The 24,020-nt window shown below is 48.9% G+C and overlaps 2 protein-coding genes across 2 annotated transcripts in view; one reads left to right on the top strand and one right to left on the bottom strand.

Annotated features, from left to right (window-relative positions):
* LOC309564484 (uncharacterized protein) overlaps positions 1–18,285 on the bottom strand; it is a gene marked incomplete at its 5' end in the record, with an annotated part of 28,365 nt that extends 10,080 nt beyond the window's left edge. The window contains 4 exons of the mRNA XM_082269111.1: positions 13,496–14,621; positions 17,445–17,568; positions 17,657–17,856; positions 18,273–18,285. Coding sequence (XP_082125237.1) covers positions 13,496–14,621; positions 17,445–17,568; positions 17,657–17,856; positions 18,273–18,285 — 1,463 coding nt within the window. The remainder of the gene's footprint in view (positions 1–13,495; positions 14,622–17,444; positions 17,569–17,656; positions 17,857–18,272) is intronic.
* LOC309564483 (NACHT, LRR and PYD domains-containing protein 12-like) overlaps positions 18,284–24,020 on the top strand; it is a gene marked incomplete at its 5' end in the record, with an annotated part of 21,833 nt that continues 16,096 nt past the window's right edge. Inside the window, one exon of the mRNA XM_082269110.1 lies at positions 18,284–18,371. Coding sequence (XP_082125236.1) covers positions 18,284–18,371 — 88 coding nt within the window. The remainder of the gene's footprint in view (positions 18,372–24,020) is intronic.

Genomic DNA, 24,020 nt, shown 5'->3' with positions numbered 1-24,020 from the left:
CCCAACCTTCACCATCACCTCCTCATTACCTTATCCTCCTCTTCCTCCTGACCTGTCCCATCATCACCCAACCTTCATCATCACCTCCTCACTACCTTATCCTCCTCTTCCTCCTGACCTGTCCCATCATCACCCAACCTTCACCATCACCTCCTCACTACCTTATCCTCCTCTTCCTCCTGACCCGTCCCATCATCACCTCCTCATTACCTTATCCTCCTCTTCCTCTTGACCGGTCCCATCATTACCCAACCTTCACCATCACCTCCTCACTACCTTATCCTCCTCCTTCCTCCTGACCTGTCCCATCATCACCCAACCTTCACCATCACCTCCTCACAACCTTATCCTCCTCTTCCTCCCGACCCGTCCAATCATCACCCAACCTTCACCATCACCTCCTCACTACCTTATCCTCCTCTTCCTCCTGACCTGTCCCAGCATTACCCAACCTTCACCATCACCTCCTCACTACCTTATCCTCCTCTTCCTCCTGACCTGTCCCATCATTACCCAACCTTTACCATCACCTCCTCACTACCTTATCCTCCTCTTCCTCCTGACCTGTCCCATCATGACCCAACCTTCACCATCACCTCCTCATTACCTTATCCTCCTCTTCCTCCTGACCGGTCCCATCATCACCCAACCTTCATCATCACCTCCTCACTACCTTATCCTCCTCTTCCTCCTTACCCCGTCCCATCATCACCCAACCTTCACCATCACCTCCTCACTACCTTATCCTCCTCTTCCTCCTGACCCGTCCCTTCATCACCCAACCTTCACCATCACCTCCTCACTACCTTATCCTCCTCTTCCTCCTGACCCGTCCCATCATTACCCAACCTTCACCATCACCTCCTCACTACCTTATCCTCCTCTTCCTCCTGACCAGTCCCATTATTACCCAACCTTCACCATCACCTCCTCACTACCTTATCCTCCTCTTCCTCCTGACCCGTCCCATCATCACCCAACCTTCACCATCACCTCCTCACTACCTTATCCTCCTCTTCCTCCTGACCGGTCCCATCATCACCCAACCTTCACCATCACCTCCTCACTACCTTATCCTCCTCTTCCTCCTGACCAGTCCCATCATTACCCAACCTTCACCATCACCTCCTCACTACCTTATCCTCCTCTTCCTCCTGACCCGTCCCATCATCACCCAACCTTCACCATCACCTCCTCACTACCTTATCCTCCTCTTCCTCCTGACCCGTCCCATCATTACCCAACCTTCACCATCACCTCCTCACTACCTCATCCTCCTCTTCCCCCTAAATCATGTTGGCCTGTCCCTACAACCTTCACTGTTGCATGCTCCCTACTTTATCCTCCTGTGCACGCACAGAGCCATCCCCACCCAACTAATTGATAATTCTATTTCTTTTTCCTCTTACAGGCAGAATGTCATTGGCAGACCTCTTTGGACCATTGACCACTCCAATTTCTGCTGTGGATTTCAGAGACAAAATAAAGATCACAATAAAAAGCAATGCAGGAGTCAAATGCCTAAAAGTATCCAAACCATGTGACATCCTGGCAGTTTCCCATGCCACAGACCCAGCTGGAGGTAGGAAAGACCCCAAATCATGTGATGACCTGAAGACTTCACTGTCCATCCCACCCACAGGCTTGGAAGGAGCTATGGTAGAATCTGAGCCATATCTGAAGATGTCGCCATCCAACTTGTCTGAAGGAGAAGAATGTAATAAGATGGAGGAAGGAAAATCTGCCAATATGAAGGGTGGAGGCCTTTCATGTAGAGGAGGGAGGGGTTCCTCCACACATAAACTATGTACAGCTACTGGCGGGTCACACAGCATGAAGACTCATCATAAGTTGGAATCACCATCAGGAAAAGGGACAGAGAAGACACAAAGTGACTATAAGGAAGAATGTCTCCATAGTGATAAAGATGAATTCTCACAAGAAATGTCTCTTCATATTAAGGAAGAACCCCTCTCAGAAGAAGAGAAGCTTTCAGGACACGTGTCTCGTAATATTAAGAGGGAACCTGTTTCCGATGTAGAAGATAATCTGACAGACAAAGACAAATATTTCTTTATTAAAGAGGAGCGGTTCTCTGATAAAGAAGAAGACTCTAAAAACATAGATGAGACACAGATTATCCCAATTAAGATAAAAGAGGAGCCCATGTCTAGCCAGGAGGAATCAGATGCAGAGGAAGAATCCATCTCACACCAAGCTGAAGGCCCCTCCACCAGCAGTAGAGGAACACAAACCATATGGCCATCGGCTCTTAGGAAGGAGAGAATCCTCCCGTGTTCCTTGTCCCTGGTGATCCATAACCCACAGCTAACAGACAGGAAGATGGCCCTGCCCAAGGAAACCCTGCTAAAGAAACTGATGGAACTCGGCACATCTGCAAATAGTAATGCACAGGAAATGCGGACTTTAACCTGCACACCAGTGAAAATGTACAAATGCTCCAAGTGTGGGCGCTATTTCACCAGCAGACTGCGACTCGAGAGACATTACCTGGCTCACAAGAAGTACAAAGTGGCGTGTCCGGACTGCGGGAGGCTCTTTGCATGTAAAGCAACTGTCCTTCGACATCAGGTGGTTCATTCCAACCAAAAGCCATTTCCTTGTTCCTTCTGTGAAAAGAACTTTTCCACCGACAAAGGACGTGAGATCCACCAAAGACGACACACCGGCGATAAGCCGTTCATATGTTCTGAATGCCATAAAAACTTTTTATTCAAAGCACAGCTGGAAACTCACCAAATGATCCACACTGGGGAGCGATATTCCTGCCACGAGTGCGGCAGATGTTACCGAACCAAATCCGGCCTGGTCTTACACATGAGGATCCACCGCGGAGACGTCCCTTACTTCTGCCCTGAGTGTGGAAAAGGCTTCGTCCAGAAGAGCAACCTGAAGAACCATCTAAACACCCACAGCAAGGAGAAGCCCTTCACCTGCCTGGAATGTGGCAAAGCTTTCCGCCAAAAGTACAATCTCAAGCAGCACATGAGCGTCCACGCCGCTAAGGAGCGCCAGAAATATTCCTGTTCTGAGTGCGGGAAAAGCTATAAACGGAAAGCGGATTACAGGTGGCATATGCTGATCCACCTTGGAGAAAAGTCTCCGAATTTTACCAAAACTGGAACATCTGGACTTTGATGGACCTTTTCCTTTAACACTTCAATATCTCCTACACAAAACCTTCACAATAAATTTACTTTGTACCTTTTATCGATCTTTTCTGTAAATCTTTTGCAGAGTCTGTGCAGATTCCTGGTGCCTTTATAAAAATATTTGGCGTTGTGGGATTCTTCCATTGTGGTGATTGGTTTCTCTGCAGAAGTGAGACAGATTTTGCACTCTCTAGCTTTAGTAAATAAACCCCGATGTCTCTTCTGTAGTAAAGTACATCTACCGGCCTATCTCTGTATAATGCTGCTGAATGCATGCGCAGCTCAGTGTACATTCTGGAACACTGCTGGTAGTGACATCATCCCCCGCTGCCATTCTCCATTTAGTTCCCTAAAGCCTCTGGCTTCATTTTCCTCTGTAAAAAATTGGATTTTTAACTTACTGTAAAATCCATTTCTCTGATGTCCATTGATGGAAACAGCTCCTGATCTTCATAACCATTGGGTTATAATGCCCCCTACAGGAGTAGGACACTAGGCAGAAAAAGAATTCTGGCTACACCTATGGGCAGTCCCAGGGGGTATACTCCCGCTCTCTGCTATAGGTACTCAGTTTTGGTACAAGCAGTGTCAGGAGAATTACAACTCCACAGAGGGGCAGGGGGAGGGGTGGGTGCTGTGTCCGTCATTGAACATCAGAGAAATGGATTTTACGGTAAGTCAAAAATCCCATTTTCTCTTTTGTCCATTGACGGACACAGCTCCTGATCTTCATAACCATTGGGACGTCCCAAAGCAGTGTTAAACATGAGGGGTGGGTGTAATGGTATTGTGCGTTGGGACCCCAGTTTGTCAGGCAGACATTTCGTTTCAAGCTGTCGCAAGCCTCCATTTTGTGTTTCCGAGCTCAGCTGACAGTTTTCAGAACCAAAAGGCACTCGTTCACCACCCCCCACCCTACCTCAATTAGTTCAGGAATGCTGGGCTTCCTGCGCAGCTGACACTTCTAACACCTTTATCTTAACAAGCAGACAGCCATCCTAGCCGGACTGTCTCCTCCTGCTCAGAGCATGTTGTAATCTGAGCAAAGCCATATGGTTAATAGGTCGTATAAAACAAAGCAGTCAATAGCTCTGTTATTTGGGACGCAGCCACCCACAAACTTCCTAACTTTACACATAAACAAAATCTGTCTCTAGAAAATATCTTTGAATGCCAGATAAAATACAGATCGAATTAAGCTCAAACATGATCACCTTAGTTCCTAGGGAAGACAAGCTAGCGATCAGATGCCTTACAGGTCTGCGGTTATTCCGAGATAACCTGTGCTTAGTGTCTGTGGAAAATAGATTAAATACCGTACAATAAAATGTCAGTTTCAAGCCTGTAACCATTACATATTTCGAGATATGAGTTTGGCTAGAAATCGGTCTAACCGGGAGGTCCCTTAGCAGTTTATGAGCCTCCGGGGGCCGCCCACGGCCCCAGCGTTTATTGGTCAAGTACTTCTGGTGACACCCCCTGTGGGTCAGAGAAAAAGACAGGAGCTGATAGAGCTCTCAGTTCTCACCTTACCATCGAAGCAGAAACATCAAGCTGGAGGACCAATCATGTTCAGCTTCTGAAACTAAGATAATACAAGGACTTTTTGAATGCAAGTATTTTCATTTCTAATTTCTATCTATTCTTCTAAATTGCTGTATTGTGTCTCTATTTCTTTGTAACCCATTTTTCTGTAAATATTTTTATTCGCACCAATCTTAACCTTTCTTATAATTAAACCTTATTTTGAAAAGTGTTAATTTTGTCTCTAAGCTCTTAAACGCAAACTGACCCAAAGAACCTGCCTCCTGCGCTACTGTTTAGGACAAATCATGTGAACATTCCTGTCTGAGGTGACAGTGTGTGTTACAGACGGTTATTCTAAAGTCATAATTGGTATTTCTAAAATTGCGAGCGTCCTCTGGGCTCATTATAACATAGAGGTGGTGGCAGAGAAAGGGTTAATTGTCTAATTAGCCCGGTGACAATCGCTCTCAGTCTGCTGGCACCTAGATTGTGGTCCCGCAAGCAGGACAATCTGTGTGTCGGGCGCAGCTGAGAGTGGCATTGTTACGCAAGTGACGGCAGGGTGTGAGATTGGTTGGTCTTTGGTCACGGGTTGGATGAGAAGACCAGGGGTCTGATACCCGCCACCGTCACAGTGGGAACAACAAAAAATTTCCCAAGGCTAAACTATAGCCAACCAGGCAACAGGAGCTCAACCAAAACAACTGGAGCTCATCTGAAAAAAATACACCTTCAAAGAGGATCAGATTCTCATAAACAGTTGCCTGCAAAACCTGGCGGCCAAAAGAAGCATCCGCAGATGCCATTGCCAACACATCCACTTTATAAAACTTTGTAAAAGTGTGCACTGACGACCAGGTGTCCGCCTTGCAAACCTGCGTCACTGATGCCTGATGATGAAAAGCCCAGGAGGCACTAAGCGTCTGATTAGAGTGCGCCTTGACAGGGAAAGGAGGAACCTGATCCCTGATGGAATAGGCCTGAACCACCGTCTGTCTAATCCATCGCAGAGGAAGCGGACAACCCTTTGAGAGGCCCATCCATGAGCACAAAGAGAGAGTCTGACTTCCTGAAAGACTCCGTAGCTGCCAGGTACACTATAATTGCCCGGACCACATCCCAGGCATGCAAGGCAATTTCCTTCGGATGTTTAGGCCTGGTACACAGGGAAGGCAACACAATGTCTTCATTCAAATGAAAATCAGAGACAACCTTTGGAAGGAACGACAGACAGGGGCGAAGAACCACCTTATCCCTGTAAATCACTAGGTAAGGTGAACGACAGGATAACGCTGCCAGTTCCGACACCCTGAGCGCAGAGACGATAGCCACTAAAAAGGCCACCTTCTGGGACAGAGTAAGCAGGGGAATCTCCGGAATATTTTCAAAGGGAGGCTTTTGTAGAGCTGAAAGCATCAAATTAGGATCCCAAGGCAGCAACGGAGCCTGCACTGGAGGAACCAAATGTCAGACACCCTGAAGAAAGATACGCACTAGGGAGTGTGTGGCCGAAAGTCGTTGGAAGAAGACCGCCAAAGCAGACACCTGGCCCTTGATGGTACTCAAGGCCAATTTCTGTTCAACCCCCCCGTTGAAGGAAGGTCAAGAACCAAGTCACCGAGAAGGAGCGAGGAAGAACCCTAAGAGACTATCACCAAGCAATGCAAGTCTTCCACATATGATGGTAAATCTTCCTAGAGGTAGATTTCCTAGAATTCAACATTGTAGGAATCACCGACTCAGATAAACCCCGTATCCTTCAGCACTTGACGTTTAACAGCCAAGCCGTCTAAGCCAGCGTCTGTAAAGCAGGATGGAAGATCAGTCCTTGGGACAGCAGATCCTACCCGAGAGGAAGCTGACAAGGAACGTCAGCGACCAGCCACACCAGAATGGCGTACAGAGCCCGGCGAGGCCAGTCGGGAGCCACTGAGATGACCAGAAACCCTTCTGCCTCGATCCTGCGTAGAAGTCTTGGCAGAAGCTTGAGAGGAGGGAAGGCGTAAATCAGACAATACTGACCCCAGTCAGCTTTTTGCTAGCCTGTCGCCTGCAAGCCACCTCCACCCGGCACACAAGGGATTCCAGGACCACTGTCAGTGCATGGATGGATGTTTGGGACCCAGAGGGCCCCGTAGCCTCAAAGAGGGGATCTGGTGGGGAAATGTGCTTCAAAGACTCCATGAGTCACCAGGGGGACCCCACAAAAAGTGTAAAACACTGCAAAGGGACAACGCCCACTGTGCTAGCTGCACCAACCGGTTGCCAGGCACAAAGCACCAAGTGATCCTCAGCAGACAGGGAGAGGACCCCACCAGACTCACCATCCACAGAAACAGGCACCTGCAGCCACCAGGAGAATCTGCACTACACGTGCGGCGACGATCAGAAAGTAAAATGATTCAGGAGTCAGCACCAGGGGATGAGTAAGGGCTCCCACCACCGAAATCATCGCCCACAGGGCTCCACGGTCGTGACCGCCGCTATTTCCAATGGCAAAACACAAGAAAATGGCTGCCAGACTACACAAACAAGGCCGCCGTGTAAAGAAACACACAGGCTACAACAAAATGACGGCACCACAAGGGACCCAGGAGGGAGATCAGGCCTAGAGGACAGATCCAGGCAGGACAGGGGTCCCTGGCAGGAGACCCCACCAGGTACAACCCCCCCCCTGCACAATAAATCGTCTATTCCGCGGCAACGCTCCCCCCGGCCCCCATCGCCAGTTAGCGCCCTGCCCCCATCCCAGGAAGTGGCCAGACCACCCAAAGAGCCCCAGCGTGGAGGGGGGGCAGGATGAGAGACTTGGCAGGGGGGGGTGCCTGCAGGAAAGAGGGAACCCAGGCCCAGGGGCCTGACCGTCCCAAGGAGGGCCCCACCTCCAACTCAAAACCCTCCAGGGGGAGAGGGGGAACAGCTACACACCATACCAGGAACCAGGCGGTCATCGCTCCAGACAGAACCCCTCTCCATCGAAATGGGGGGTCTGTCAGCCAGGAGGAATGCTGCGACTCGGCCCGAGACCAGTCGTATGCGACCTTGCAAAATGTTTAACTAACAGGCCAGCCCCCGTCCAGTGGAGCTATGTAGCGGCCGACCTAGCGCAGAGCTGAGGTCTATGCACGCTCGCTGGCCAGACTGGGGTGACCACTGGATCTAGATTATCCAGCTCGTCGCCTAGTCCGGCAGTTGATTGTAGATCTCACAGGAAAAAATCCAGGAGAAAAAAAAATTACAAATCAAAAATTGTTTTCCCCAGGATCAAAGACCCAAGCAAGGAAATAGGTCCTTATTCCTGACTAGGCAGAAAAAACTGAGTGGCTATAACAGAGAGAGGGATTATACCCCCTGGGACTGCCCATGGGTGTAACCAGAATTCTTTTCTGCCTAGTGTCCTACTCCTGTAGGGGGCCTTCTCAGTGGATGTGTCTCTAGACCTGCGGATCTCTCCTGGAGGTAACCATTCCTGATCCTTCACAAAGACTTGCACCCAAGACCTTCCTTTCTACCTAAGGTGGTGTCAGACCCCCACCTAGGCAAAAACATAGTCCTTCTTTTCCCCCTTCTAAGCACCCCAGAGGGATTGTTCTTCATTGTCTGGACATTACCTGAAACCAAAGCTTCTATAGAGAAGACAGTTTCTCTGTCAGGGCCTCGCAAAGGACATCCTGCTTCAAAAACACTATGACCAGGTGGATAACACAACTCATCTCAAGAGCTGACACTTTAAAGATGACACCTCCAGTACACCAGATTGGTGGGTGTTTGCTGGGTATTGTGTCCTCTCCATTGCTCAGCTTTATAAGGCCGCCATCTGATCTTCACTTTGTATCTTCTCCACGTTCCACCAGCTGGACAGCCAATCCTCTGCTGATGCCACTTTCGAGCCGCAGGGTCACCCTGACGTTGGGTCTGCTGACCCCTGTTGGGGTTGGGCTAGTTGGCACAGTTCTGTTTGCCTAGTTGCCCCCCTCATTTATTGCCTGGGGACGTCTCCCGAGGTCTGTGTCCTGCACTGTACAATCAATATATTTCTGACTTACCTGTGACTTCCATATATTGCACGAGTGGCTACCCTCCATTCCATTCCTTGGTTTATCTACATTGCTTGCTTCAAAACTGAGGACTCATAAAGTGGGGGGAGGGTTATAGGGTAGGTACCCCAAGGGGACGGATACAGAAAAGCTTTGCCAGTGTCCTGTCCTCAGAAGAAACTATCTGCGTTTGCCCTTCCAGTGCTCCTTACTGTTAAGACCAGTTATAGGTGGGGGAGGTGACCACTTTTGCAATATCGTTTATATTGGTTAGGCAACGCACTGACACCTTTGCTGCCATTGTGCAATGTGCTGGGTGTTCAGTGTGACCCTGCGCCTTTAAGGAGGGGTGGGCTCCCTCCAGTCACCTGACCTCCATCTATCTCATCAGAATGCATGTGCTTCCATTGTGGAGACTCTTTAAAGGTAGAGTTAGGGTCTGCAGATATCAGGGTGCCTTGCCGTGGCCTGCAGCTTACGCATATATTTGTAAATGTGTGCAACTAAACCCCTGTTTTTAACGCATACAGTGGGGATCGAAAGTTTGGGCACCCCAGGTAAAAATTTGTATTAATGTGCAAAGATGGAAAAATCTCCAAAAGGCATCAAATTACAGATTCGACATTCTTATAATACGTCAACAAAAGTTAGATTTTATTTTCATCATTGACACTTTCAAAATTACAGAAAACAAAAAAATGGCTTCTGCAAAAGTTTGGGAACCCTGCACAATTTATAGCATGCACTGCCCCCTTTGCAAGGCTGAGACCTGCCAGTGTCATGGATTGTTCTCAATCATCGTCTGGGAAGACCAGGTGATGTCAATCTCAAAGGTTTTAAATGCCCAGACTCGTCTGACCTTGCCCCAACAATCAGCACCATGGGATCTTCTAAGCAGTTGTCTAGAAAACTGAAACTGAAAATAGTTGACGCTCACAAAGCTGGAGAAGGCTATAAGAAGATAGCAAAGTGTTTTCAGATGTCAATATCCTCTGTTCGGAATGTAATTAAGAAATGGCAGTCATCAGGAACAGTGGAAGTTAAAGCAAGATCTGGAAGACCAAGAAAAATATCAGACAGAACAGCTCACAGGATTGTGAGAAAAACAATTCAAAACCCACGTTTGACTGGACGATCCCTCCAGAAAGATCTGGCAGACACTGGAGTTGTGGTACACTATTCCACTATAAAGAGATACTTGTACAAATATGGTCTTCATGGAAGAGTCATCAGAAGAAAACCTCTTCTACGTCCTCACCACAAAAATCAGGGTTTGAACTTTGCAAATGAACATATAGACAAGCCTGATGCATTTTGGAAACAAGTTCTGTGGACCGATGAGGTTAAAATTGAACTTTTTGGCCGGAATGAGCAAAGGTACGTTTGGAGAAGAAGGGGCACAGAATTTAATGAAAAGAACCTCTGTCCAACTGTTAAGCATGGGGGTGGATCAATCATGCTTTGCGGTTGTATTGCAGCCAGTGGCACAGGGAACATCTCACGAGTAGAAGGAAAAATGGATTCAATAAAATTTCAGCAAATTTTGGATGGTAACTTGATGCCATCTGTGAAAAAGCTGAAGTTAAAGAGAGGATGGCTTCTACAAATGGATAATGATCCTAAACACACCTTGAAATCCATGGGGGATTACATCAAGAGGCGTAAACTGAAGGTTTTGCCATGGCCTTCACAATCTCCTGACCTCAACATAATTGAAAATCTATGGATAGACCTTAAAAGAACAGTGCGTGACAGACAGCCCAGAAATCTCAAAGAACTGAAAGACTTTTGTAAGGAAGAATGGGCAAAGAGACCTCAAACAAGAATTGAAAGACTCTTGGCTGGCTACAAAAAGCGTTTACAAGCTGTGATACTTGCCAAAGGGGGCAGTACAAGATATTAACTCTGCAGGGTGCCCAAACTTTTGCAGACGCCATTTTTTTGTTTTCTGTTATTTTGAAAGTGTCAATGATGGAAATAAAATCTTACTTTTGTTGACATATTATAAGAATGTCTAATCTGTAATTTGATGCCTTTTGGAGATTTTTCCATCTTTCCTTGGCTTCTTTATGCACATTAATGCAAATTTTTACCTGGGGTGCCCAAACTTTCGATCCCCACTGTACTGTTAGACAGGTTAATTTGGTTGGTCGCTGGCTGGTTGGTAAGTAGTGACTGGAAATCCCCTTGCTTTTTTGACCTCAGAAGAAATGAACCTACAGTGGGGAAAATAATGATTTGATCCCCTACAGGATTTGTAAGTTTGCCCACTTATAAAGAAATGGCGGGTGTATCATTTTTATAATCGGTGTATTTTATATGATAGAGACAGAAAATCAACCAAAAATCCAGAAAGTGCGCAAACTTACACAATCTGCAGGGGTTAGGGAATGTTACATTCCCCTTCACATATTGTACATTCACATTAGCCTCTGCTGACAAGGAGCTTACACTCTAAAGTCTCTAACTCTCTGGAAAGGGTACAGGAACCGGCATGTCTTTGTAGTGTGGCCACACCCAGACGGCAGACTCCATGTGAGAGGTGGATTTTGGGTTTAGACTTAGGATTTGTTCTAACCAATCAGCCACTCTTAAAGGAAAACAAAGCACAAGCTGACGGCCAATGGGACAGTTCCTCCACAGCTCCCCCGTTTCCTGCCTGTCGGGTGGAATGGGGCTGACATTGGTGGGCATCACCCAATCAAATACATGAGAGCTCTGGCAGAACTGTAATCTCCCGGAGAGGGAACAGACGCAGGTTTCGGTTAGTGATGTCACAGGAGGAGGAGTCTTAGGCAGATGGCGGATTTCGGAACATGGCTGGGGTCAGATTATTCCATCTTCTGGATATTCAGAAGGTTTCGCAGCCTTTTTTTGTTATCCCTAAAAATACAGAAACTGCAACACAAAATATGTTCTAAAACGTCAGCATTTTTATTGTGGCTGAACATCTTCATGTACATATTATCTGTTCTAACTTCTCACAACAAGGAACACTTTGGGGTCGATTCATACAATTCTCCGGCCGAATGTCACAAATTCTGTCTAATATCTCCATCTAGTGACCATATTTCTCCTCAATCAGGAAAATACTGCATTATGGGCACTAGATGGAGCCGATGAGAACTCAGAATTATAATGGAATCCATTACGGCCGATGTTTGTGACATTCCCCCGAGGGATTATTTTTATAAATTGACCCCTTTGGGTGGGTTTGGATTAAAATATATAAATGGTTCTTTTTATAACAATTTACATACCAATGAAGGAACAGAGCTCTGGCCTTGGCTACAGCATCACCATTCCAGAGATGTCCCCTATGGATCCTGAAGGGTTATCAGCAGAGACCAGGCTGCTGGAATACACCTGCTGTCCTGACTCACGGTTACCATTGGCTAATGTGGCCCAGCTGGATTGTAGCCAAAATTCAAATCCCACCAAAACGCTTTAATTTCATAAGGAATGGTCATAACCCTTGTAAGGTTACTACTGCTGTGTCCCCAATGGGAAGATTTGTAGTCACTTCCTGTCCTGGTGAGCACACAGGAAATCTTCCCAATGAGGACAAGCTGTGACCGTTCCCTTCTCCATTCATAAAAGTCAAGCCTTGAGTCGCATTCTACTTCCATTTTGAGTGAAGGAAACCTGAAGTGAGAGCGTATGTGGTCGGCCATTTCTGAGAATGCTGGTCGCCTGGCTGTTCAGATCTGGCAGCTTTAATCATTTCTGCACTACTTGACCTGAAAGCAATATGCAAATCAGTTCTCTGCTGTAACTGGAGGCACGCTGGTCCCAGGTCAGCCAGTCAGAGCTGAAGAGAGAGGCAGCCAGGGAAGTCCACCTCTGCATTTCTCCGCACAGGATTCCTGGCCACAGACTGGAAGATCTATTGGATGGAAGATCTATTGGATGGAAGATCGGGGTAACTGATTGTTTTATACCATGATCCACACATAGTGGCAGAAAATTCTCCTCTAAAAGGACCATGCCAAATTCAAGAATGGACCATACCATATTCAGGATTGGATCGTACCATATTTATGATGGGACCATGCCAAATTCAAGAATGGACCATACCATATTTATGTTTGGATCGTACCAAATTTATGATGGGACCATGCCAAATTCAAGAATGGACTGCCCCATATTCAGAATTGGGCCGTACCATATTTATGATTTGACCATACCATATTGATGATTGGACCGTACCATATTTATAATTGATTGTACCATATTCATGATTGAACTGTATCATAATCATGATTGGATCGTAACCATACTTATGAGTGGACCAGACCATATTTATGATTGGATTGTACCATATTCATGATTGGACTGCACCATATTTATAATTGGACCACACCATATTTATGATTGGATCGTACCATATTCATAAATGGATCAAACCATATTTAGGATTGGCCTGTACCATTATTTATGATTTGACCGTGCCATATTCATGACTGGACCGTACCATACTCATAATTCGACATGCCATATTCATGAATAGGCCATACCATATTTATTATTGGACTGTACCATATTCACAATTGGACCATACCATATTCACGATTGGACCATACCATATTCCTGATTAGACCGGTCCAGATTTATGACCATCAGTGCTAATTTCTGTGGCTATGTGCAGTCATGTGGCGGCACATCAAGTATGTCCTAGGATAACAGGTTTCATTCAGTCCTAGATTCCCGGAGCATGTGCACCAAGACCACCGATTGTCCTTCAGCTGAAGAACCATCTAGAAGCAGCTGGAGTCTCTCTTGTGAATTTTGACGTGGCGGTTGAAGTGACTTTTACTGCCAAAACGTTTCCCGCATTTGGTGCAGGAATAGGGGCGCTCCCCGGTGTGAATGCGGTTGTGGGTAGTAAGGTTGGATTTTTTGGTGAAACATTTGCCGCAGTGGAAGCAGACATAAGGACGCTCTCCCGTATGAATCCTCTGATGTGTGACCAGGGTTGAGTTGTGCGCAAAGCGTTTCCCGCAATGGAAACATGCGTACGGCCGCTCTCCAGTGTGGATCCTCTGATGCGTCATAAGATGCGTGTAGTAGGCAAAGCATTTCCCACAATAGGCGCAGACGTAGGACGCGTTCTTGTTGGGCGTTCGCGGATGCACAAAGAGAGGCGAGGTGTCGGTGAAGTCACATCTATATGGAGAAAACGGCTTGATTTGGAGTTTTTCGGCTTTAACAGACTTGGTGCTAAAATAGAACGGATTTCCACATTGGTCGTATTGTCCTCCTTGTGTGCGATCCAACACGCTATACACGTCTGGGAAATGATCTTCTTCCCCAGACAGAGGCTCCTCCTTACACGCCGGTAAGTAGTCTGCCGGAGTGTAGACATCATTGTCCTCACATGAGACCAAGGCCCCAATGTACATGGAGGAATATCTGGTCTTACTATACATGTCTGAGAGATGACTGTCCTCCTGCATCCGATGGGCCGGATACGGTGCCAGATCTGCAGGGATGGAACAATCGTTGTCTGTCAGATTTTCCTCTTCACACGAGATGGGTTCCTGCTTAATATAAACCAACCGACACGGCGTGTCTTCTGGAGAGACAGAATTGTAGGTATCCTCTTCACAAACTTTGTCATAGGTCATACTGGAGGTATACATGACATGATTGGAAGGTGTGGGACCATCCCGGTCCATTGATGTGGATTGTGACTGAGATGAAGGTAAGTCCTCTACTGTCCCTCCATTCCTTGCATCCACAGGCTCTGCTCTTTCTTCGTTCTCCGATTCCTCCGTCCCCCACATCTGTGATAGGACTTCTCTTTCTGGTGTCACCTCCCTCTGATATTTGTAGGTGATGGAGGAAGGTGATGCCCCTGGTGTATTTCCATACAGACATTTATCTGGAAGAGAGACGAGAGATTTATGATATGTCTGTATATAGCACTTCCGAATTACCAGTACAATCCATTTTGTGGAGTCCAGTACAGGATACGGGGTCTTTACCCTTCAACCAATGGGTGCACCTACCTTCAGGTGATTGGACACTGGCAAAAAAAGAAAGCTGCAGGGACATTCCCACTATAGCCACTCCCAGCAGGCACTTTCCCTATATAACCCCTCCCACTCCCAGCAGGGACAAACCCTATATAGCCCCTCCCAATCCCAGCAGGGACATAATCTATATAGCCCCTTCTAATCCCAGCAGGGACATGCTCTATGTAGCCCCTCCCAATCCCAGCAGGGACATCCGCTGTATAGCGCCTCCCACTCCCAGCAGGGACATAATCTATATAGCCCCTCCCAATCCCAGCAGGGACATCGCTGTATAGCGCCTCCCACTCCCAGCAGGAACTTCCCCTATATAGCCCCTCCCACTACCAGCAGGGGCCTCCCCCCTATAACTCCTCCCACTCCCAGCAGGGGCATACTCTCTATACCCCTCCCACTTCCAGCAGGGACATCTCCTTTATAACCCCTCCCACTCCCAGCAGGGACAGCCCTTATATAGCCCCTCCCACTCCCAGCAGGGACATCCCCTCTGTAACCCCTCCCCCTCCCACATCCCCACCATATCCACTCCTAGCAGCGACAGTTCCTATATAGCCACTCCCACTCCCAGCAGGGACATCCCCTTTGTAACCCCTCCACCCCTGGCAAGAACAGGGTTATAGAGGGGGTGCCCCTGCTGGGAATGGGACGGGATATAGAGGGAATGTCCCTGCCCGGAGTGGTAGGGGTTATAGAGGGGGTGCCCCTGCTGGGAATGGGAAGGGATATAGAGGGAATGTCCCTGCCCGGAGTGGTAGGGGTTATAGAGGGGATGCCCCTGCTGGGAATGGAATGGGATATAGAGGAAATGTCCCTGCCCGGAGTGGTAGGGGTTATAGAGGGGGTGCCCCTGCTGGGAATGGGAAGGGATATAGAGGGAATGTCCCTGCCCGGAGTGGTAGGGGTTATAGAGGGGGTGCCCCTGCTGGGAATGGGAAGGGATATAGAGGGAATGTCCCTGCCCGGAGTGGTAGGGGTTATAGAGGGGGTGCCCCTGCTGGGAATGGGAAGGGATATAGAGGGAATGTCCCTGCCCGGAGTGGTAGGGGTTATAGAGGGGGTGCCCCTGCTGGGAATGGGAAGGGATATAGAGGGAATGTCCCTGCCCGGAGTGGTAGGGGTTATAGAGGGGATGCCCCTGCTGGGAATGGAATGGGATATAGAGGGAATGTCCCTGCCTGGAGTGGTAGGGGTTATAGAGGGGATGCCCCTGCTGGGAATGGAATGGGATATAGAGGGAATGTCCCTGCCCGGAGTGGTAGGGGTTATAGAGGGGATGCCCCTGCTGGGAATGGGATGGGATATAGAGGGAATGTCCCTGCCCGGAGTGGTAGGGGTTATAGAGGGGGTGCCCCTGCTGGGAATGGGAAGGGATATAGAGGGAATGTCCCCGCCGGAGTGGTAGGGGTTATAGAGGGGATGCCCCTGCTGGGAATGGGATGGGATATAGAGGGAATGTCCCTGCCCGGAGTGGTAGGGGTTATAGAGGGGATGCCCCTGCTGGGAATGGGAAGGGATATAGAGGGAATGTCCCTGCCCGGAGTGGTAGGGGTTATAGAGGGGGTGCCCCAGGAACTTTCTTTTCCCAGCATCCAATCACCCGAAGGTCGCTGCATATAACCTATAGTTAAAGAGTAAAGTCCTGTGTCCTGCACTGTACAACTAAAGAAGATGACTATTTCTGAATCTGTATATCAGGAGAAAGTCAATGAGAAGGGGGGTTAGGACTCTGCAATCTCTGGATCAGTCCTAGATTCGCTCTTCTGATCTTGACGTAGGACCTCACCAGCTGCATGATAATTCCAAACTGAGGACTCCCTGATGCTTGTAGACCTCAATACCCAGCTAGTAATGTTGGCCAGGATTCCATCCTTACCGGTTCAGAATAAATAAATATCCCACTAGAATTAAGAATTTAATGATAATCGAGAAGCAGCATAAGCACCTCAGACCTTGTATCCAATCTACAAAGCAATTGTCTTTATCTGGAGAATTCCTGATGGGTACCATGTTGTGACGGTTCGCATCGTCACTGACAGTGAAAAAACTATGTGACAGATAAATTGATGGTTTGGACTGCTTCAGTTGGTCAGACTTGTAACAGATGCATGTCATCAGCTCAAACACCTGTCTTCCACGGATTGTAAATCATGCTGATTTGCTCACCTATTGTTTAGTGTGGGTTCTCAGTATTAACACTATAATAATGTATATTATATCTTGTTTTAACTTTGGTGCCGGCTTCCAGGCTGACTTAAGTACGCTGAGCTAATTAGCATGTGAATAATAACCTTGTCTAAATGGGATTAGCCATGAGTCAGCTGTACCTCGTTAGCTATTCATTGTGTGATGTTTTGGGTAAATATTCATGTAGTGACCGACCTACTTCTAAAGTGTATAAAAGTCTGTTTCTTGTTCAATAAAGGAGTCAGTTGTTTCCAGACACATACAAGCTAAGTGTCAGGCTAGTTTTGTATGACAACAGCTGGGATTTGATATCTATGTTCATGACTGGCAGGAAGCCGTATACTGACGGAAGACCACAAGTACAGTGTGGGTCTGAGGTTCCGTTACACATGTAATATCAGCATGTCTGTCATCTGATCTCACCTGCTACAATCTATAGGTCCTAAAATATCCTCATAACCCTCCCACCAAGGAAAAATAGCTCTTACCTGGATCTGGGAGGGTGTGGAGGTCCTCCATCATGACGTCCTTGTAGAGATCCTTGTGTCCTTCTAAATACTCCCACTCCTCCATGGAGAAATAGACAGTGACATCCTGACACCTTATAGGAACCTGACACACACAATGATACAGTCACCATCCAGACACATTCCTTGTCTGTTACTGGATAATGTCCCAGAATTCCCAGAATCCTCCTTACCTCTCCTGTCAGCAGCTCTGTGATCTTCTTGGTCAGTTCCAGGATCTTCTGGTCATTCTTTCCTTTACAAGGTTTAACTGTAACCGGGCTCCGAGTCCTGCAGGATCCTCCAGATATAAGCGGACGGTTTCTGTTATAGTCCAGTTTCTTTACAACAACGTAATCCTGAAAATAGAAGAAAGATAATGAAGTTTTTGATGCTCATCAAAAAATCTTTTTCTTGGACAATTTGTTTTTCAAGGGGCACAGGAAGGCTTTCACCTTCAGGTTCTACTTCTGCCTATAGGATGATTGGATACATTACGGTAAGCAAAATAACTGTAGGCCAGCCCAGGAAAATTCCTTCCCCTACCAGCATGCCTTCATTCGTAGCAAAACAGTACCGCGAGCATGATGATAGACACAAAGGTGTCCTTCAGGAAAATGATTCACTGTATATAACCCCTTTCTCATCCATTGAGGGACATGTGAGTCTTTCACATTTGGGACAACTGCAGTGCAACTGAGGGGTGAGTGACACAACAAGCAACCACTAACAGGCCCAACGTAAATAAGATAAAAACTGGGAACTGAAGAACCAAAGGTGGCACCAGACGAGGCTGCAACCTTCACCTACTAACAAACAACATGGTGACCTTCATAGGGACTGAAGCCAGAGGATCGAGTAGTCAAAGGATGTCTCCACAGGGGAAAGGCAAAAGAAAAGAACAGATTGGTACAAGGGATGACACAGGGGTCACCACAAGGAAAGGCTTTCCTCCCACAAAGTAAAAAAGCACAAACAAAGTAAGGTAAACTCACAATACAAGAATCAGGAAAGGGTTAGAAGGTTGACCTCATTACCAAAAAATAGCACGAAAATGTAGACTTAACGTAGAACTAAAGGCAAAACTTTTTTTTTCCATTTCATTTTGGATAACAAAGAAGGGTTATAACCCCCGTCACATTCGTTTCTGCCATCTGTGCCCCATAGCTAAACAGGAAGTGTGAGGAAATCCCTGCAAGTTAAGCGAATACCTTGGGGCCTCCCCAAGTCACCAGAACCGGTGTCCCTATTGGCAGATTTCCCCTCTATTATGTTTTTGGGGACAACTCAAAATGTGGGATTTTCTTTCACTTTCAATGATAATGGTAAACAGGACAAATAGAGAGGATGAATCTCCCATATGGGGGACATAAACCACAATAAAAACCTGACGGGTCTCATCCCTCTCCTCTCCATCCAACACTAAACATAAAACTTTGGCCTTTAATAATACTTTAATATTTGGTTATTCTGGATCAGGGAAGATCACCACAAAGTCACCCCTCATATAGAGGAGGAATAAGCATTAGAGGGGAAAGGCCTGGATCCAGGTGTATAGATCCCTTTGGGTCACCAGAGCATTCCCTGCCACCAATAGGCAATTACTCTACTTGGACATTAACTTGTTTAGCATGCAGCTGAAACCAGAATATCAGGAGGCCACATCCAGCATCCTCCACCTGTGACACCTGAGTGTATGGAGCTCCTCCGTGTCCAGAAGTCAGTTGGGGAAGCCTAACCTTCAACTGGCTGCACCTGGGATGACCTCCAACTGGCTGCACCTGGGATGACCTCCAACTGGCTGCACCTGGGATGACCTCCAATTGGCTGCACCTGGGATGACCTCCAATTGGCTGCACCTGGGATGACCTTCAACTGGCTGCACCTGGGATGACCTCCAACTGGCTGCACCTGGGATGACCTCCAATTGGCTGCACCTGGGATGACCTCCAATTGGCTGCACCTGGGATGACCTCCAATTGGCTGCACCTGAGATGACCTCCAATTGGCTGCACCTGGGATGACCTTCAACTGGCTGCACCTGGGATGACCTCCAATTGGCTGCACCTGGGATGACCTCCAATTGGCTGCACCTGGGATGACCTCCAATTGGCTGCACCTGGGATGACCTCCAATTGGCTGCACCTGAGAAAAGCACAGCAAGCTGGACTAAAATGTGACGTTATGCCCAGCTCAAGATCCAAACTTCCTCTTTTGTCACACCACGATCTCCTGTTCCTTATTGATGGTAGAGGCACACCAGCATTGTGGAAATGTTCAGCTGGGTCTGGGTCAAATGACTTCAAAGGGGGTGATCCAAAAATGTAGAAGGAACAACTCACCAATGATGGGATCTTCCAGAAGATGGGAAGAAAACCCAACTCCAGAGCTGTGAGACCGATAAACCAGGCCAAGCACTACCTGATCATCAGGGTCAGACAATTCTGTCCATTCAGGAACTCAGCCAACTTCTCCATGACAACAGAGTGAAGAGCTGTGACAGTTTGTGTAGAGAGGTGAAAAGGGTGACCTCATAGTGGCGTATCCACAGACATCCCACTCCTGCAACTCAGAGGGACAAGGACCGGAGAACGAATATCCTGTACATTCTTCTGCCAGGAGAAAACTTTCAGGTCTAAGCCGCCTGCAAGCAATAAGTAGATTCCTTTCATTATTCTGACATCAGGACATCAGAGAGCCCACTCTGCCTACACCTGGACAATCAGAGAGCCCACTCTGCCTACACCTGGACATCAGAGAGCCCACTCTGCCTACACCTGGACATCAGAGAGCCCACTCTGCCTACACCTGGACCTCAGAGAGCCCACTCTGCCTACACCTGGACATCAGAGAGCCCACTCTGCCTACACCTGGACATCAGAGAGCCCACTCTGCCTACACCTGGACAATCAGAGAGCCCACTCTGCCTACACCTGGACATCAGAGAGCCCACTCTGCCTACACCTGGACATCAGAGAGCCCACTCTGTCTACACCTGGACAATCAGAGAGCCCACTCTGCCTACACCTGGACATCAGAGAGCCCACTCTGCCTACACCTGGACATCAGAGAGCCCACTCTGCCTACACCTGGACAATCAGAGAGCCCACTCTGCCTACACCTGGACAATCAGAGAGCCCACTCTGCCTACACCTGGACAATCAGAGAGCCCACTCTGCCTACACCTGGACATCAGAGAGCCCACTCTGCCTACACCTGGACATCAGAGAGCCCACTCTGCCTACACCTGGACATCAGAGAGCCCACTCTGCCTACACCTGGACATCAGAGAGCCCACTCTGTCTACACCTGGACAATCAGAGAGCCCACTCTGCCTACACCTGGACATCAGAGAGCCCACTCTGCCTACACCTGGACAATCAGAGAGCCCACTCTGCCTACACTTGGACATCAGAGAGCCCACTCTGCCTACACCTGGACAATCAGAGAGCCCACTCTGTCTACACCTGGACAATCAGAGAGCCCACTCTGCCTACACCTGGACATCAGAGAGCCCACTCTGCCTACACCTGGACATCAGAGAGCCCACTCTGCCTACACCTGGACATCAGAGAGCCCACTCTGCCTACACCTGGACCTCAGAGAGCCCACTCTGCCTACACCTGGACATCAGAGAGCCCACTCTGCCTACACCTGGACATCAGAGAGCCCACTCTGCCTACACCTGGACATCAGAGAGCCCACTCTGCCTACACCTGGACATCAGAGAGCCCACTCTGCCTACACCTGGACATCAGAGAGCCCACTCTGCCTATACCTGGACAATCAGAGAGCCCACTCTGCCTATACCTGGACAATCAGAGAGCCCACTCTGTCTACACCTGGACATCAGAGAGCCCACTCTGCCTACACCTGGACATCAGAGAGCCCACTCTGCCTATACCTGGACAATCAGAGAGCCCACTCTGCCTATACCTGGACAATCAGAGAGCCCACTCTGTCTACACCTGGACATCAGAGAGCCCACTCTGCCTACACCTGGACAATCAGAGAGCCCACTCTGTCTACACCTGGACAATCAGAGAGCCCACTCTGCCTACACCTGGACAATCAGAGAGCCCACTCTGCCTACACCTGGACATCAGAGAGCCCACTCTGCCTACACCTGGACATCAGAGAGCCCACTCTGCCTACACCTGGACAATCAGAGAGCCCACTCTGCCTACACCTGGACAATCAGAGAGCCCACTCTGCCTACACCTGGACAATCAGAGAGCCCACTCTGCCTACACCTGGACAATCAGAGAGCCCACTCTGCCTACACCTGGACAATCAGAGAGCCCACTCTGCCTACACCTGGACAATCAGAGAGCCCACTCTGCCTACACCTGGACAATCAGAGAGCCCACTCTGCCTACACCTGGACAATCAGAGAGCCCACTCTGCCTACACCTGGACAATCAGAGAGCCCACTCTGCCTACACCTGGACATCAGAGAGCCCACTCTGCCTACACCTGGACAATCAGAGAGCCCACTCTGCCTACACCTGGACATCAGAGAGCCCACTCTGCCTACACCTGGACAATCAGAGAGCCCACTCTGCCTACACCTGGACAATCAGAGAGCCCACTCTGCCTACACCTGGACAATCAGAGAGCCCACTCTGCCTACACCTGGACAATCAGAGAGCCCACTCTGCCTACACCTGGACAATCAGAGAGCCCACTCTGCCTACACCTGGACAATCAGAGAGCCCACTCTGCCTACACCTGGACAATCAGAGAGCCCACTCTGCCTACACCTGGACAATCAGAGAGCCCACTCTGCCTACACCTGGACAATCAGAGAGCCCACTCTGCCTACACCTGGACATCAGAGAGCCCACTCTGCCTACACCTGGACAATCAGAGAGCCCACTCTGCCTACACCTGGACAATCAGAGAGCCCACTCTGCCTACACCTGGACAATCAGAGAGCCCACTCTGCCTACACCTGGACATCAGAGAGCCCACTCTGCCTACACCTGGACAATCAGAGAGCCCACTCTGCCTACACCTGGACAATCAGAGAGCCCACTCTGCCTACACCTGGACAATCAGAGAGCCCACTCTGCCTACACCTGGACAATCAGAGAGCCCACTCTGCCTACACCTGGACAATCAGAGAGCCCACTCTGCCTACACCTGGACAATCAGAGAGCCCACTCTGCCTACACCTGGACATCAGAGAGCCCACTCTGCCTACACCTGGACAATCAGAGAGCCCACTCTGCCTACACCTGGACAATCAGAGAGCCCACTCTGCCTACACCTGGACAATCAGAGAGCCCACTCTGCCTACACCTGGACAATCAGAGAGCCCACTCTGCCTACACCTGGACAATCAGAGAGCCCACTCTGCCTACACCTGGACAATCAGAGAGCCCACTCTGCCTACACCTGGACAATCAGAGAGCCCACTCTGCCTACACCTGGACAATCAGAGAGCCCACTCTGCCTACACCTGGACAATCAGAGAGCCCACTCTGCCTACACCTGGACAATCAGAGAGCCCACTCTGCCTACACCTGGACAATCAGAGAGCCCACTCTGCCTACACCTGGACAATCAGAGAGCCCACTCTGCCTACACCTGGACAATCAGAGAGCCCACTCTGCCTACACCTGGACAATCAGAGAGCCCACTCTGCCTACACCTGGACAATCAGAGAGCCCACTCTGCCTACACCTGGACATCAGAGAGCCCACTCTGCCTACACCTGGACAATCAGAGAGCCCACTCTGCCTACACCTGGACAATCAGAGAGCCCACTCTGCCTACACCTGGACAATCAGAGAGCCCACTCTGCCTACACCTGGACAATCAGAGAGCCCACTCTGCCTACACCTGGACAATCAGAGAGCCCACTCTGCCTACACCTGGACAATCAGAGAGCCCACTCTGCCTACACCTGGACAATCAGAGAGCCCACTCTGCCTACACCTGGACAATCAGAGAGCCCACTCTGCCTACACCTGGACAATCAGAGAGCCCACTCTGCCTACACCTGGACAATCAGAGAGCCCACTCTGCCTACACCTGGACAATCAGAGAGCCCACTCTGCCTACACCTGGACAATCAGAGAGCCCACTCTGCCTACACCTGGACAATCAGAGAGCCCACTCTGCCTACACCTGGACAATCAGAGAGCCCACTCTGCCTACACCTGGACAATCAGATACTCGGAGCCCACTCTGCCTACACCTGGACAATCAGAGAGCCCACTCTGCCTACACCTGGACAATCAGAGAGCCCACTCTGCCTACACCTGGACAATCAGAGAGCCCACTCTGCCTACACCTGGACAATCAGAGAGCCCACTCTGCCTACACCTGGACAATCAGAGAGCCCACTCTGCCTACACCTGGACAATCAGAGAGCCCACTCTGCCTACACCTGGACAATCAGAGAGCCCACTCTGCCTACACCTGGACAATCAGAGAGCCCAGTACACCGACACAGAGAGCCCACTCTGCTACACCTGGACAATCAGAGAGCCCACTCTGCCTACACCTGGACAATCAGAGAGCCCACTCTGCCTACACCTGGACATCAGA

The sequence above is a fragment of the Pelophylax lessonae genome (assembly GCF_965119305.1).
Source record: "Pelophylax lessonae genome assembly, chromosome: 9".
NCBI classification, from domain to species: Eukaryota; Metazoa; Chordata; class Amphibia; order Anura; family Ranidae; genus Pelophylax; species Pelophylax lessonae.
Note: the sequence above shows the minus strand (reverse complement) of the source record. Positions and strands in the feature narration are given on the sequence as shown.